The sequence below is a fragment of the Coregonus clupeaformis genome, chromosome 12 (genome assembly GCF_020615455.1).
Source record: "Coregonus clupeaformis isolate EN_2021a chromosome 12, ASM2061545v1, whole genome shotgun sequence".
Lineage (NCBI taxonomy): Eukaryota > Metazoa > Chordata > Actinopteri > Salmoniformes > Salmonidae > Coregonus > Coregonus clupeaformis.
The window spans coordinates 54,416,506-54,432,372 of NC_059203.1; the positions used below are offsets into that span (position 1 = coordinate 54,416,506).

The following is a 15,867-nucleotide window of genomic DNA, read 5'->3' on the forward strand; positions in this document are numbered from 1 at the left end:
CATGCATTTCATATTTCTTCTGTAAGAAACATTTCAATTTAGCCCAGTCCATATAGGCCAATTCCCACGAGTGTAAAGGGTTAATGTTTTAACCCTATCCAAAACCAATCCTTAACCTTTAACTCGCAATTTGAAGTTTGGAGCAACTTTAAATTTGAGGTTTGGAGAAATGTAATGATGCTGAGCAGGAGGAGTCAACCCAGGGTGTCAAAAACACTACGGAATCTGATGTTTTGGAGCACCTTTGAAATTTGAATAAACGTCAGAATCTGAAGTCAAATTGGTAAAACTGTGAGATCTTGTTGCATTCTTAACCTAGCAGAGACATTTTGGTAAGCTTTTTTATTTTTTACTGAGGAGGCACGATGAAACCATGATGTTGCCAGATATTTCAGTTTCAGTTTCCCCTGCCATATATACCATATTTCTGCATTCTAAAGAGAATATATTTATCAGCGGAGCCTGTATTATTAATCAGTGCAGAGTTGAAAGTGAATATGTAGTATGTGTCCTGAATAAGGTTGAAACATGGTCTACATTTAGATTTTTCTTATGGGAGTATCAACACTGCACTGCCTCTTTGGCCCAAATGTGTGTGTAAAAGTCTAACTTTCTTCTCCCTTCTCTCCAGTCAGTGAGTCTATGCAGGGTTCCAATTACATATTGACTGTTGGAGTTGCCCTGGAAATAATGGGGTGGACCAAAGAATAATATTTTCCAAGCTCATATGCGTATCCATATTAATATTTGTCCCTCTCTCCCTTTCTTTCCACTCTCTCCCTTCCCTTCTCTCTCTCCCCCCCTCTCCCCCTCTCTCTCTTTCTCTCTCTCTCGCTCCCCTTTGCTCTCCCCCTCTCTCTCCCCCTCTCTCTCCCCCTCTCTCTCCCCCCCTCTCTCTCCCCCCCTCTCTCTTCCCCCTCCTCTCTCCAACCCTCTCTTCCCAATGCAGCGTGTGAGGTGGGTTTCTATAAGCCGATGGCAGGTGATGGGTCGTGTGGGAGGTGTCCTCTACACAGCCACTCAGAGACCAGAGCTGCCCTCTACTGCCCCTGTGACACCAGCCACTACAGGGCCCCCACAGACCCCCCTGCCGCACCCTGCACAAGTACGTAACTCACAAACGCACGCAGGCATGCACACACACAGACCGACCAATCCGCTGCACAGTAGGTCCACCTCTCTCACACATGGATTGGGTGACCTGGGTGATTTGGTTAACTGGGCATATGCTACTTTTCGATGAAATTTTGATTAGAATTTTCCTTTTAGAGGGCCTCTCTAAACACTAGATGAACATAAACATTTGAAAGAGATAATAGAAGCACATTCCACTGGTTCAGGTGATAGTCAGGAAGAAACACATTAAAATATACACCTCTTTCTCTCTTTCCTCTCCTCAGGCCCCCCAACAGCTCCAGTAAACGTGATATCGTCGGTTAACGGTACGTCAGTGAATCTGGAGTGGGGGCGACCGATGGACTCGGGGGGTCGCAGTGACCTGCTGTACAGTGTGCTCTGTCAGAAGTGCTCTGGGGAGGGGGGGCAGTGTGAGGACTGTACAGCAGGGATGGGGAGAACTGGTGGGGGAGAGGGGATGGGAGGAGGGGGTGGAGGGACGGTGGACCACTCTGGGGTGGTCCCGGTGCGGTTTGTTCCCCGGCAGAGCTCGCTGACCGAACCCTGGGTGACAGTTCTAAACCTGGTTGCCCACGCCAACTATACCTTTCGTATCCTAGCGATGAATGCGGTGACTCACCTAAGCAATGAGCCGGCGCCCTTCACATCTGTCAACATCACCACGAACCAGGCAGGTAGGGGACACCTGTATGGATTTAAAACATATACATTTAATCATGTAAGTTGTTTTACCTGTGGATGAAACACATACAGTTTACACATTAAAAATAACATCTCAACAGCTAGGCTGCATGATACATACAGTGCATTCGGAAAGTATTCAGACCCCTTGACTTTTTCCAAATTTTCATACGTTACAGCCTTATTCTAAAATTGATTGAATAAAACATTTTCCTCATCTATCTACACACAATACCCCATAATGACAAAGCACAAACAGGTTTTTAGAAATTTTTGCAAATGTATTAAAAATTAAAAACTGAACTACCTTATTTACATAAGTATTCAGACCCTTTGCTATGAGACTCAAAACAGGTGCATCCTGTTTCCATTGATCATCCTTGAGATGTTTCTTCAACTTGATTGGAGTCCACCTGTGGTAAATTCAATTGATTGGACATGATTTGGAAAGGCACATACCTGTCTATATAAGGTCCCACAGTTGACAGTGCATGTCAGAGCAAAAACCAAGCTCTGAGACAGGATTGTGTCGAGGCACAGATCTGGGGAAGGGCACCAAAAAATGTCTGTAGCATTGAAGGTCCCCAAGAACATTCTTAAATGTTAGAAGTTTGGAACCACCAAGACTCTTCCGAGAGCTGGCCAAACTGAGCAATTGGGGGAGAAGGGCCTTGGTCAGGGAGGTGACCAAGAACCTGATGGTCACTCTGACCAAGCTCCAGAGTTCCTCTATGGAGATGGGAGAACCTTCCAGAAGGACAACCATCTCTGCAGCACTCCACCAATCAGGCCTCTATGGTAGAGTGGCCAGACGGAAATAACTCCTTAGTAAAAGGTACATGACAGCCCAAAAGGCACCTAAAGGACTCTCAGACCATGAGAAGCAAGATTCTCTGGTCTGATGAAACCAAGATTGAACTCTTTGGCCTGAATGCCAAATGTCACGTCTGGAGGAAACCTGGCACCATCCCTATGGCGAAGCATGGTGGTGGCATGCTGTGGGGATGGTTTTCAGCGGCAGGGACTAGGAGACTAGTCAGGATCGAGGGAAAGATGAACTGAGCAAAGTACAGAGAGATCCTTGATGAAAAACTGCTCCAGAGTGCTCAGGACCTCAGACTGGGGCGAAGGTTCACCTTACAACAGGACAACGACCCAAAGTACACAGCCAAGACAACGCAGGAGTGGCTTCAGGACATCTCTGAATGTCCTTGAGTGGCCCAGCCAGAGCCCGGACTTGAACCCGATCGAACATCTCTGGAGAGACCTGAAAATAGCTGTGAAGTGACACTCCCCATCCAACCTGACAGTGCTAGAAAGGATCTGCAGAGAAGAATGGGAGAAACTCCCCAAATACAGGTATGCCAAGCTTGTAGCGTCATACCCAAGAAGACTCGAGGCTGTAATCGCTGCCAATGGTGCTTCAACAAAATACTGAGTAAAGGGTCTGAATACTTATGTAAATGTGATATTTCAGTTATTTATGTTTAATACATTTGCCAACATTTCTAAAAACCTGTTTTCATTATGGGGTATTGTGTAGATTGATAAGGGGGAAAATAACAATTTAATCCATTTAAACAAAATTTGGAAAAAGTCAAGGGGTCTGAATACTTTCCGAATGCACCGTATTTGGACATATATTGACGCATTGTAGTTGGATAGCCACCCTGTGGTCCATGGAACATTGATGTATGTATGTTCTGGTTTTCTTTTCTTTTTTATGTGTGTGTGTACTTCCTGTTTCCTGCTTTCTGTTCAGCCCCTTCCCAGGTGATAGCCATTCGCCAGGAGAACGCCAGTCAGAACAGCGTCACTCTGCAGTGGCACGAGCCTGACCAACCCAATGGAGTCATAATGGAGTATGACATCAAATACTACGAGAAGGTACAGTAGATACATACAGTAGATACATACAGTAGATACATATATGCGTGTCTGTGTCTCTCTGTCTGTGTTTATGTATGTGGATTGATTTGTGAAAGTGACTGCAAGCATGTGAGTAAGCCTGGCAGCGAAGACAAGCTTATTGCTTTGTGGTTCTGCATACTCTGACACACAGCTAATGAGTTAAGAGTGATCTGAGCAACACACACATAGACCAGCATCCCAACAGTGGGGGTGGTCCCTAGAGACTTGAGGTTGTGTGTATAGAGTGAATAGTGTCATGAACACACACACGCCTGGATGGTGTAGACAGATCAGTGTGGCTGCTGTGTTGGTACAGTTGAAGTCGGAAGTTTACATACACTTAGTCATTAAAACTTGTTTTTCATCCACTCCACAAATTTCTTGTTAACAAACTATAGTTTTGGCAAGTCGGTTAGGACATCTAGTTTGTGCATGACACAAGTAATTTTTCCAACATTTGTTTATAGACAGATTATTTCACTGTATCACAATTCCAGTGGGTCAGAAGTTTACATACACTAAATTGACTGTGCCTTTAAACAGCTTAGAAAATGCCAGAAAATTATGTAATGGCTTTAGAAGCTTCTGATAGGCTAATTGACATCATTTGAGTCAATTGGAGGTGTACCTGTGGATGTATTTCAAGGCCTACCATCAAACTCAGTGCCTCTTTGCTTGACATCATGGGAAAATCTAAAGAAATCAGCCAAGACCTCAGAAAAAAAATTGTAGACCTCCACAAGTCTAGTTCATCCTTGGGAGCAATTTCCAAAAGCCTGAAGGTAACACGTTCATCTGTACAAACAATAGTACGCAAGTATAAACACCATGGGACCACGCGGCCGTCATACCGCTCAGGAAGGAGATGTGTTCTGTCTCCTAGAGATTAACGTACTTTGGTGCAGAAAGTGCAAATCAATCCCAGAACAACAGAAAAGGACCTTGTGAAGATGCTGGAGGAAATAGGTACAAAAGTATCTATGTCCACAGTAAAACGGGTCCTATATCGACATAACCTGAAAGGCCGCTCAGTAAGGAAGAAGCCACTGCTCCAAAACCGCCAGAAAAAAGCCAGACTACGGTTTGCAACTGCACATGGGGACAAAGATCATACTTTTTGGAGAAATGTCCTCTGGTCTGATGAAACAAAAATAGAACTGCTTGGCCATAATGACCATTGTTAAGTTTGGAGGAAAAAGGGGGTGCTTGCAAGCCGAAGAACACCATCCCAACCGTGAAGTACGGGGGTGGCAGCATCATCATAATAATAATAATAATAATAATATGCCATTTAGCAGACGCTTTTATCCAAAGCGACTTACAGTCATGCGTGCATACATTTTTGTGTGTGGGTGGTCCTGGGGATCGAACCCACTACCTTGGCGTTACAAGCGCCATGCTCTACCAGCTGAGCTACAGAGGACCACATGCTGTGGGGGTGCTTTGCTGCAGGAGGGACTGGTGCACTTCACAAAATAGATGGCATCATGAGGAAGGAAAATTATGTGGATATATTGAAGCAACATCTCAAGACATCAGGCAGGAAGTTAAAGCTTGGTCGCAAATGGGTCTTCCAAATGAACAACAACCCCAAGCATACTTCCAAAGTTGTGGCAAAATGGCTTAAGGACAACAAAGTCAAGGTATTGGAGTGGCCATCACAAGGCCCTGACCTCAATCCTATAGAAAATGTGTGGGCAGAACTGAAAAAGCGTGTGCGAGCAAGGAGGCCTATAAACCTCACTCAGTTACACCAGCTCTGTCAGGAGGAATGGGCCAAAATTCACCCAACTTATTGTGGGAAGCTTGTGGGAAGCTACCCCGAAGCGTTTGACCCAAGTTAAACAATTTAAAGGCAATGCTACCAAATACTAACTGAGTGTATGTAAACTTCTGACCCACTGGGAATGTGAAGAAAGAAATAAAATATTAAATAAATCATTCTCTGTACTATTATTCTGACATTTCACATTCTTAAAATAAAGTGGTGATCCTAACTGACCTAAGACTAAGGCTAAGGCATATGTAAACTTCCAACTTCAACTGTATCTCAATCTGGGCAAACTCCTGGGGTTACTACTAGATAAGTCTGCAATATCAACACTGCTTTGTACAGACTGTCTTTATCACAGCTCTCCTCCACCAGGATAAGGAGCAGCAAAGTTACTCCACCCTGAAGGCCAAGGGGACCACGGCCCGTGTGTCTGGCCTGAAGCCTGGTACCAGGTACATCTTTCAGGTCCGGGCCAGAACCTCGGCAGGCTGTGGACACTTCAGCCAGAACGTGGAGATCCAGACCGGGAAAGCAAGTAAGAGAATGAGAGTGGAGCACTATTTGCATTTGTAGAATCTCTCATTAGGTTTCAAAGTGCTTTGTATTCTATTGGTGTCTATTGGTGCCAACTTAACCTCACCCAACACCACCTGTCTGTAGTATTTTTTACAGACTTTACTGTAGTATTTACTGTAGTGTTTTTGCGGACTACTGTAGTATACTATAGTATTCACTGTTTTTTTTTGCAGAGTACTGTAGTATACTATAGTATTTTTGCGGGCATGACTAGTATTCACTGTAGTGTTTTTGCGGACTTTACTGGAGTATTCACGACAAACAACTCAAAATCAAATTAAAGTTTATTGGGTGGTAATGCAACATATTGGATGCCAACCACCATAAAACCTAATTGAAGAAGAAGAAGAAGAAGCTCCAACAGTGCAGTAATACCTACCAATAAAAAAAACTATAAGCACATCATCCAGATTTTTTTTAAATAATAATATCAGAATGAGCAAGAATGTAAATAAATATACATATGATGTATATAAATATATCCAAACAACTCTCACAAACAAACTTTCTCAAACAACAACCATTATGCGTCATTGAAATGTGAGGACAAGCCTTTTATTATTTAAAAGAGATTAGAAGAGGACTCCCTCACCATTGTTTGTTTTGTATAGTTGATATTGGCCACCAATGGCGGCGAAATGCTAACATCTCAAACAGCCATTTTGAGTCTATTGATCTGTTCTCTTTGGTACTTGTAGTTCCCTGCCATGTATCATCTCCATTAGCTGAATCTAGAAAGACTTAAACTGAACTGCATCTCTGCCTCCGCCAGCTCTTTAACTAGATGGGCATAACCCTCACCTAAACCTCAATCAGTTACAATCTTGTACATGAAAAATATTGTGTGGCAGGCTGGGAACCAAAGTTTTGGTCAGTGGGCACCCTTATTAGGTGGAGAACTTGCAGGTAATGTATAAAAACACCCCTTTGTCATGTTCAGGTGATAGCTTTGTACCTGTGTATAGTCTACAGTGAGGGAAAAAAGTATTTGATCCCTTGCTGATTTTGTACGTTTGCCCACTGACAAAGAAATGATCAGTCTATAATTTTAATGGTAGGTTTATTTGAACAGTGAGATACAGAAAAACAAACAAAAACTCCAGAAAAACGCATGTAAAAAATGTTATAAATTGATTTGCATTTTAATGAGGGAAAAAAGTATTTGACCCCCTCTCAATCAGAAAGATTTCTGGCTCGCAGGTGTCTTTTATACAGGTAATGAGCTGAGATTAGGAGCACACTCTTAAAGGGAGTGCTCCTAATCTCAGCTTGTTACCTGTATAAAAGACACCTGTTCACAGAAGCAATCAATCAATCAGATTCCAAACTCTCCACAACGGCCAAGACCAAAGAGCTCTCCAAGGATGTCAGGGACAAGATTGTAGACCTACACAAGGCTGGAATGGGCTACAAGACCATCGCCAAGCAGCTTGGTGAGAAGGTGACAACAATTGGAGCGATTATTCGCAAATGGAAGAAACACAAAATAACTGTCAATCTCCCTCGGCCTGGGGCTCCATGCAAGATCTCACCTCATGGAGTTGCAATGATCCTGAGAACGGTGAGGAATCAGCCCAGAACTACACGGGAGGATCTTGTCAATGATCTCAAGAAAACAATTGGTAACACACTACGCCGTGAAGGACTGAAATCCTGCAGCGCCCGCAAGGTCCCCCTGCTCAAGAAAGCACATATACATGCCCGTCTGAAGTTTGCCAATGAACATCTGAATGATTCAGAGGAGAACTGGGTGAGTGTTGTGGTCAGATGAGACCAAAATCGAGCTCTTTGGCATCAACTCAACTCGCCGTGTTTGGAGGAGGAGGAATGCTACCTATGACCCCAAGTACACCATCCCCACCGTCAAACATGGGGGTGGAAACATTATGCTTTGGGGGTGTTTTTCTGCTAAGGAGACAGGACAACTTCACCGCATCAAAGGGACGATGGACGGGGCCATGTACTGTCAAATCTTGCGTGAGAACCTCCTTCCCTCAGCCAGGGCATTGAAAATGGGTTGTGGATGGGTGTTCCAGCATGACAATGACCCAAAACACACGGCCAAGGCAACAAAGGAGTGGCTCAAGAAGAAGCATATTAAGGTCCTGGTGTGGCCTAGCCAGTCTCTAGACCTTAATCCCATAGAAAAATCTGTGGAGGGAGCTGAAGGTTCGAAACCTCAGCCTCGAAACCTTAATGACTTGGAGAAGATCTGCAAAGAGGAGTGGGACAAAATCCCTCCTGAGATGGGTGCAAACCTGGTGGCCAACTACAAGACATGTCTGACCTCTGTGATTGCCAACAAGGGTTTTGCCACCAAGTACGAAGTCATGTTTTGCTGAGGGGTCAAATACTTATTTCCCTCATTAAAATGCAAATCAATTTATAACATTTTTGACATGCGTTTTTCTGGATTTTTTTGTTGTTGTCGTTATTCTGTCTCTCACTGTTCAAATAAACCTACCATTAAAATTATAGACTGATCATTTCTTTGTCAGTGGGCAAATGTACAAAATCAGCAGGGGATCAAATACTTTTTTTCCCTCACTGTATATGGTGGTGTTGCTATTGGTTTATTCATGTGACCAACCATTTTGTGATCATGCTGTCTTGAAGAAATGTTTGGGGTGTTGTCGATTGTTCTGAATGGTATGTGTTGAGTTTGACCATCAGTGAATTTATTCATGTGTGGCAATATTCAAGATGTTCATTATGTATAGACACTGCAATAATGTCATTTTGTTTTCAGTTGGTTTGTTTGGAGAGGCTTTGCTGGTTTGAGGTCCAGGCAGTTTATTAGCAGCACCCTCCAATAAGGTGACTGTCTTTAAGTAAAGTAATTTGTATTTTTTAAATATCTATTGTTTATGTAAATGCAGTGGTTAACTCTTCTTTCTTTTCTACCATCAGAAGTACAGTATTGTTTGTCACTGTTTTTTGTGAACTTGGTCAGCTGAATCTCTGAAAGCATTGTTGTATTTCAGAAAGCTATCTAGTGGAAGTAACAGATCTGAGAAGTAATTTTGGTGTCTTCTTAATGTGTGTTATTTATCTGTGTCAAACAAGCAAACCTAATCCTCTAAACTGTGTCTTATGTTCTGGTTGAGGTGTTCTCCTCATTAAACAGTAACTGGCGTAGTCATTTTAGCTAACCCTAGTAAGCAGGTGTTACTACAATATACTACAGTAATGTCTGCAAAAACACTACAGTGAATACTACAGTAAAGTCTGCAAAATCACTACAGTGAATACTATAGTATGCTACAGTAAATACTATAGTATACCACAGTCATGTCCACAAAAACACTACAGTGAACACCACTGTTCTGTCCATTTTGACACTCCACAAAGCAAGTCCTGCTCGCTCTAGTTTGATCTTATCTTGATTATTGCCCAGTCATGTGGTCAGGAGCTGCAAAAAAGGACAAACTGCAGCTGGCCCAGAACAGAGAGGCACATCTTGCTCTTCACTTTAATCAGAGGGCTAATATCAATACTATGCATGCCAGTCTGTCTTGGCCAGAGAGACTGACTGCATCACTTCTTATTTTTATTAGAAACATTGTGTTAAATTCCAAATTGTTGTTTTTGTGGACATGACTGTAATATACTATAGTATTCACTATAGTACTATAGTAAAAACACTGCAGTGAATACTATAGTAAAGTCTGCAAAAACACTAAAGTGATAATTTAGTGCAGTGTACTATAGTACTATAGTATACTGTAGTATGTCCGCAAAAACACTACAGTGAATACTACAGTATATTCCACAAAAACAATACTATAGTATACTACAGTCATGTCTGCAAAACACTACAGTGAATACTATAGTATACTACAGTCATGTACACAAAAACACTACAGTGAATACTATAGTATACTACGGTCATTTTCTCAAAAAAACTGCCATGAATACTACAGTAAAGTCTGCAAAAACACTACAGTGAATAGTATAGTATATAAATATGGTAATACTACAGTATTTATACCATAGTATATTATAGTATATTTTCATGTGGGACAGAATGTTGCTGGGTTAAAGAGCCATGAGTGTCAGTGGGACCAGGAAGCCTTCAGACAATCCCTTAATGCTATAGACATGTGCTTTGTGTGAGGGTCACCCCTGTCAGGAAAGCTGCTGCTGCTGACCTAAGCCTTAAAGAGCACTGAACACACACACACACACACACACACACACACACACACACACACACTCTCACACAAACTGGTTGTGTTGTTGTGTGTGTCCAGTTCCTCTGCGCTACGACACTATGACCATCATCTGGATCTGTATGGCCCTGGTCTCTGGCCTGGTCACCTTCCTGGCCATCGTCATCTGCAGGAAACGGCAAGGCAACTCTTTCTTACACTACACCACTACCCGTGATGTGGATGAGTCCTCTCTGACTCTACGTCACTCATATACGTATGTGGGATATTTCTTACACTACCTCAACAAGGGTTCAAGTAAATTGTACCATTGTCTCCATAGGATTCATTTATTTTATGATCAACATTCATATTAGTATTTTATTTTTTATCCTTAATCTGTCTCTTATGTCCTATACCCATATGCATTGAAATCCATAGGATCACCTCTAATACCCTCTAGTGGTTCTCTGTAGCTCAGTTGGTAGAGCATGGCTCTTGCCATGCCAGGATAGTGGGTTTGATTCCTCCGATCACCCATCCGTAAAAAAACGTATGACTGTAAGTCGCATTCGATAAAAGCGTCTGCTAAATGGGGGTAAAACATATTTTTTTACCCCCATAGGCTCCAGTGCTACAGTAACTGTTCCCATGGTGTGTCTATCTTCAGTCCAACAGTCCCACAGTCCCACAGCATAGGAAACCAAGGAGATAATCTTTCTAACGTTGTTCCACTAATGCTTTAATTAGCCCAGAGTAGTTCTCAGATTATGGCATGTGTTTGTTAGCAGTGGAAAGTCAGGTCATCTCCCAGAGTTTATGCATAGGTTGTGTTCAGACCCAGCTGAGTTTTGTACTTTTAAACAGTGAGTTTAATTATTATGGAGGTTCATGTTAGTTAAATAACAATGAAAATGTTTTCACTTATCCCTCTCCTTCTCACTTTTGATGTCTACAACTTACATCTTCCACAAATAATTTGTGGATTTAATTATTTCCAACTTCAATGCATGATAGCGTTTTCTGAAAGATAGAAAGAGAGGAAAACTGTGAGAAGTGTGGAGTATCCCCGTGTGACTCTAAACTATTCTGAAGACTTAAATATCTCAACATCCTTGGATGATTAAAATGCCTTTTAGAGTTAATTAACTGCTATGATGAGACAGACAATTCGATGCTCTATAAACCACATAGCTGAGAAGACTTGGAAATAGAAAATAGAAAACATCATTTTCATTTTTCTGTGTGTGTTTGATGTACAGACACTGTGGCTATAGCAAGGCCTTCCAGGACTCTGATGAGGAGAAGATGCACTACCAGAATGGCCATGGTATGTTTGTATTAGCCTTCACTCCAGTGTGACTTGCCTGGTTAAATAAAGGTTCAATAAAATAATGTTCATCCTCAGTGTACACAGTTCACTTCCCTTTTGATTCAGAGTTATTGAGGTAGAAAATCTCAGTTCTGCAGTCTCTCTCTCCATCCTTGCCCTCTCTCTCCCTCCTCTCCCTCTCAGTCTCTCTCTCTCCCACCCTCCTCTCTCTCCTTGTCTGTCTGTCTGTCTGTCTGTATGTCCGTCTGTCTGTCTGTCTGTCTGTCTCTCTCTCTCTCTCTCGTCTCTCTCTCTCTCGTCTCTCTCTCTCTCTCGCTCTCTCTCTCTCTCTCTCTCTCTCTGTGTCTGTCTCTCTTCTCTCTCTCTCTCTCTCTCTCTCTCTCTCTCTCTCTCTCTCTCTCTCTCTCTCTCTCTCTCTCTCTCTCTCTCTCTCTCTCTCTCTCTCTCTCTCTCTCTCTGTGTGTGTGTATCTCTCCCCCTCTCTCTCTATCTACCTATCCCTCTCATTCCTGTGACAGTCTCATGTAGCATATTGTTTCCATCCAGTGGTATGTGGACCAGATGCTAATGTTGTTTATTTTAGTGTTATTCCCTGACGCGCGCTTCTACATCGACCCACACACCTACGAGGACCCCTGCCAGGCCGTCCATGAGTTTGCCCGAGAAATTGAAGCTTCCAGGATCAGAATAGAGAAAATCATTGGGTCAGGTAAACTGAAAATCATTGGCTGAGGTAAAGGCTGCGGTGTGCAGCGGAGAGGGATGGCACAGTGGAATCAGAGCGTCGCATGTGGCTGTCAATCAAACACAGAGACACACAGGGAATACTAACATCACACTGGCACAGCAGGACATGGTAAGACACAGGTGTCATAATCATGGCTGTTAACAATTACCTTTAGAGTTGTAGTTGTTGATAAGACACATTAGACGGAAAGGGGAAAGAATGTAATTACGTGTTCTGTGACTTTTCAAAGCACAAAGCAGGAGATGAGATTAGGAACATTTTATTTTTGTTCGAATTAATCTGTCACTCAATGAATAGATTAGTCTATATTGAGGCATATACTTAAACGTGTGTGTGTGTGTGTGCAGGTGAGTTTGGGGAGGTGTGTTATGGCCGGATGCGTCTCCCAGGGAAGAGAGACATTCCAGTGGCTTTGAAGACTCTGAAGGCAGGATACAGTGACAAGCAGAGGAGGGACTTCCTGGCCGAGGCATCAATCATGGCCCAGTTTGACCACCCTAACGTCATCCACCTGGAGGGAGTGGTCACACGCAGTAAAATTCAATTTGATTTGATTCAACTCCATTTTCAGTTTGATGCAATTCAATGTCTTTTCAGCGTATTAATTCAATTCAATAAGTAAGTACATACAGTCATTGAAATAAGAATGAATAGACCAGATGCTAATGGAAGCTCTAACCCTGGCAATTGACTGGTAAACTCGCAATGGCTGCCTGGTATTGTGATGCAATAATTTCCATGGTCTTTTGGAATGTTCTATCAACTGATGCTGGATTGCCATGATAATATAGAATGTTCATTCAAATAATGCTAACTGATATGGCTCATGCAGTGGAATGTATTTTTGTAATGTCAGTTATCACAGCATAGATTGAAGGGTACACTTCCTGCTTTTACTTCCTGGCATGGGTACACTCAAAATGGCTGCCAGTCCACCCATTATGCCATCATTGACTTGAATGGAAACGCCCTTTCTATTCATTCTTATTTCTATGCATACGCCTACCTGGTGTAAGTTACTCCTGTATAGTTACTGTGAAATAACTCTTCCTCTCTCCCTTCCTCCATCCCTTATTCCCTTACCCCCCTCCCTTACTCCTTTCCCCCCTCATTCCCTCCCTTTCCACCCCCCTCCCTTCCTCCAGGTAAACCAGTCATGATCATCACTGAGTACATGGAGAATGGATCTCTGGACTCTTTCCTGAGGGTTTGTTGCTTTTATAAGGATTTCATCTATTTTTTCCATACGCTCTCACTCTCCCGCTCTCCCACTCTCACTCCGACTCTCACTCTCCCTCTTTCTTTCTCTTGTAGATACTTTAAAATAGTTTTTGAAGCACTTGACATCTGAAATGTCAATCAATATGCCTGTAACTAACACTACAATCTCTCTCAATCTCAATCCCCATTCTTCTCCTCCTCATCTCCTCCTCTCAGCGACATGATGGTCAGTTCACTATAATCCAGTTGGTGGGCGTGATGCGTGGCATTGCGGCGGGTATGACCTACCTGGCAGACCTGGGCTACATCCACCGCGACCTGGCAGCTCGTAACATCCTGGTCAACAGCAATATGGTGTGTAAGGTGTCTGACTTCGGCCTGTCCAGAGTCCTGGAGGACGATCCTGATGCAGCATACACCACCAGCGTGAGTTCACACACACTCTAATGATAGCTAAATTCTAAAACTCTAATATACACTAGGTTATAATACTGTTGTAGCCCTAGTTCTCTAGTTCTGGTTCTGTTTTCTATTCTGTGGTGATGCCAGTGGTTGTTCTAGTTCTGGTTCTGTTTTCTATTCCGTGGTGATGCCAGTGGTGGTTCTAGTTCTAGTGCTGTCCTGTTCCCTTCAGGGTGGTAAGATTCCAATCCGCTGGACAGCGCCGGAGGCCATCGCCTACAGGAAGTTCTCCTCGTCCAGTGACGTGTGGAGCTATGGGGTGGTCATGTGGGAGGTCATGTCATATGGAGAGAGGCCATACTGGAACCTCACCAATAGAGATGTGAGTGGAGTGGACAAACACACACACACACACACACATACATAGTACATGGAAACCACACACACACTCATAAGAAAACATGTGCATGTGATGATACCTGCATATCTCTCTCTCTCTCTGTGTGTGTGTGTGTGTGTGTGTGTGTGTGTGTGTGTGTGTGTGTGTGTGTGTGTGTGTGTGTGTGTGTGTGTGTGTGTGTGTGTGCGTGTGTGTGTGTGTGTGTGTGTGTGTGTGTGTGTGTGTGTGTGTGTGTGTGTGTGTGTGTGTGTGTGTGTGTGTGTGTGTGTGTGTGTGTGTGTGTGTGTGCGTGTGCGCGTGTGTGCGCGCGCTTGTAGGTGATAAAGTCAGTAGAGGAGGGCTACAGGCTACCTGCTCCTATGGGCTGTCCAGGTGCTCTACACACTCTCATGCTGGACTGCTGGCAGAAGGACCGCAACGAGAGGCCCCGGTTCTGCCAGATCGTTACGGTTGTAGATAAGCTCATTCGGAACCCGGAGAACCTCAAGTCTATGGACACACTGTGCAGGTGAACAGGCTGCTAGGCAACCATCTCCTGGGCAATACAGATTGCTTGGTAATCATTGGACAACGCATTGCAAATCCATTCTCTACTCATCTGTCAAACATGAGCTGTGGGATAAAGTTACAGCCCAAAGTTTCCCTCAAACTTCCCAGGCTGACGCGAGGGAGACATGTTGCCTTAAGAGAGCAAGGAATGGCCGTGTTCATTTTCTAATAAGATCATCTCTGATAGACGTGCGCTCTGTTAAATAAGAGCCTGGCTATGATATTGACATTGATCGTCGGGGAATCAGAGAGCAGAGAGAAGAGCGGCTAGAGTTAGAGTTGGACCTGTGTTAAATTGCTTCTTTCAGATCCATGGTCCCATAGAGTTACTGGTGCATGTCGGGGAGCTGGAGGGATGAGGAGAGGAGGAGGAGAGGGGGAGGAGGGGGGTGTTAAGGATTTCTCCCCGTATTAATCTAGCCAAACCGGCCATCCTGCAATCAGAGCAGCCCCTTCTCTATCATTTTAACTGCTATTGATTTTCTGCCTTAGCTGCTAGTGCATTTCAATACCTTTTTTTCCTCTCCACCTCTTTTTTTCCACATCTCTCTCTTGGTTCATGCCTCCCCTCTCCCTTCTGTCTGTATATTTTTCCTATCTCCTTTTCTTCCTCTTTTCTCTCTCTCTTTCTCTGTTTTTCCCTGTTTTTCTCTCTCTCTCTCTCTCTCTCTCTCTCTCTCTCTCTCTCTCTCTCTCTCTCTCTCTCTCTCTCTCTCTCTCTCTCTCTCTCTCTCTCTCTCTCTCTCTCTCTCTCTCTCTCTCTCTCTCTCTCTCTCTCTCTCTCTCTCTCTCTCTCTCTCTCTCTCTCTCTCAGGTTAGGCACACCACCCATGATGGACAGAAGTATCCCAGACTTCAGCAGCTGTAGTTCTGTGGATGAGTGGCTGGACACCATCAAGATGGGCCGATACAAGGACCATTTTGCTGCAGGAGGCTACCTGACCCTAGGCCACATCATAGGCATGAACCAAGGGTGAGAGGCAA

The 15,867-nt window shown here is 43.6% G+C and overlaps 1 protein-coding gene across 1 annotated transcript in view; it reads left to right on the plus strand.

Moving 5' to 3' along the window:
- Positions 1 to 15,867, plus strand: part of LOC121577671 (ephrin type-A receptor 8-like) — a 131,141-nt gene that overhangs the window by 114,043 nt on the left and 1,231 nt on the right. The window contains exons 6-18 of the mRNA XM_041891442.2: positions 950 to 1,105; positions 1,401 to 1,811; positions 3,581 to 3,705; positions 5,876 to 6,038; positions 10,333 to 10,429; positions 11,493 to 11,560; positions 12,147 to 12,272; positions 12,659 to 12,844; positions 13,457 to 13,518; positions 13,749 to 13,958; positions 14,167 to 14,316; positions 14,652 to 14,842; positions 15,698 to 15,856. Coding sequence (XP_041747376.1) covers positions 950 to 1,105; positions 1,401 to 1,811; positions 3,581 to 3,705; positions 5,876 to 6,038; positions 10,333 to 10,429; positions 11,493 to 11,560; positions 12,147 to 12,272; positions 12,659 to 12,844; positions 13,457 to 13,518; positions 13,749 to 13,958; positions 14,167 to 14,316; positions 14,652 to 14,842; positions 15,698 to 15,856 — 2,104 coding nt within the window. The remainder of the gene's footprint in view (positions 1 to 949; positions 1,106 to 1,400; positions 1,812 to 3,580; positions 3,706 to 5,875; positions 6,039 to 10,332; positions 10,430 to 11,492; positions 11,561 to 12,146; positions 12,273 to 12,658; positions 12,845 to 13,456; positions 13,519 to 13,748; positions 13,959 to 14,166; positions 14,317 to 14,651; positions 14,843 to 15,697; positions 15,857 to 15,867) is intronic.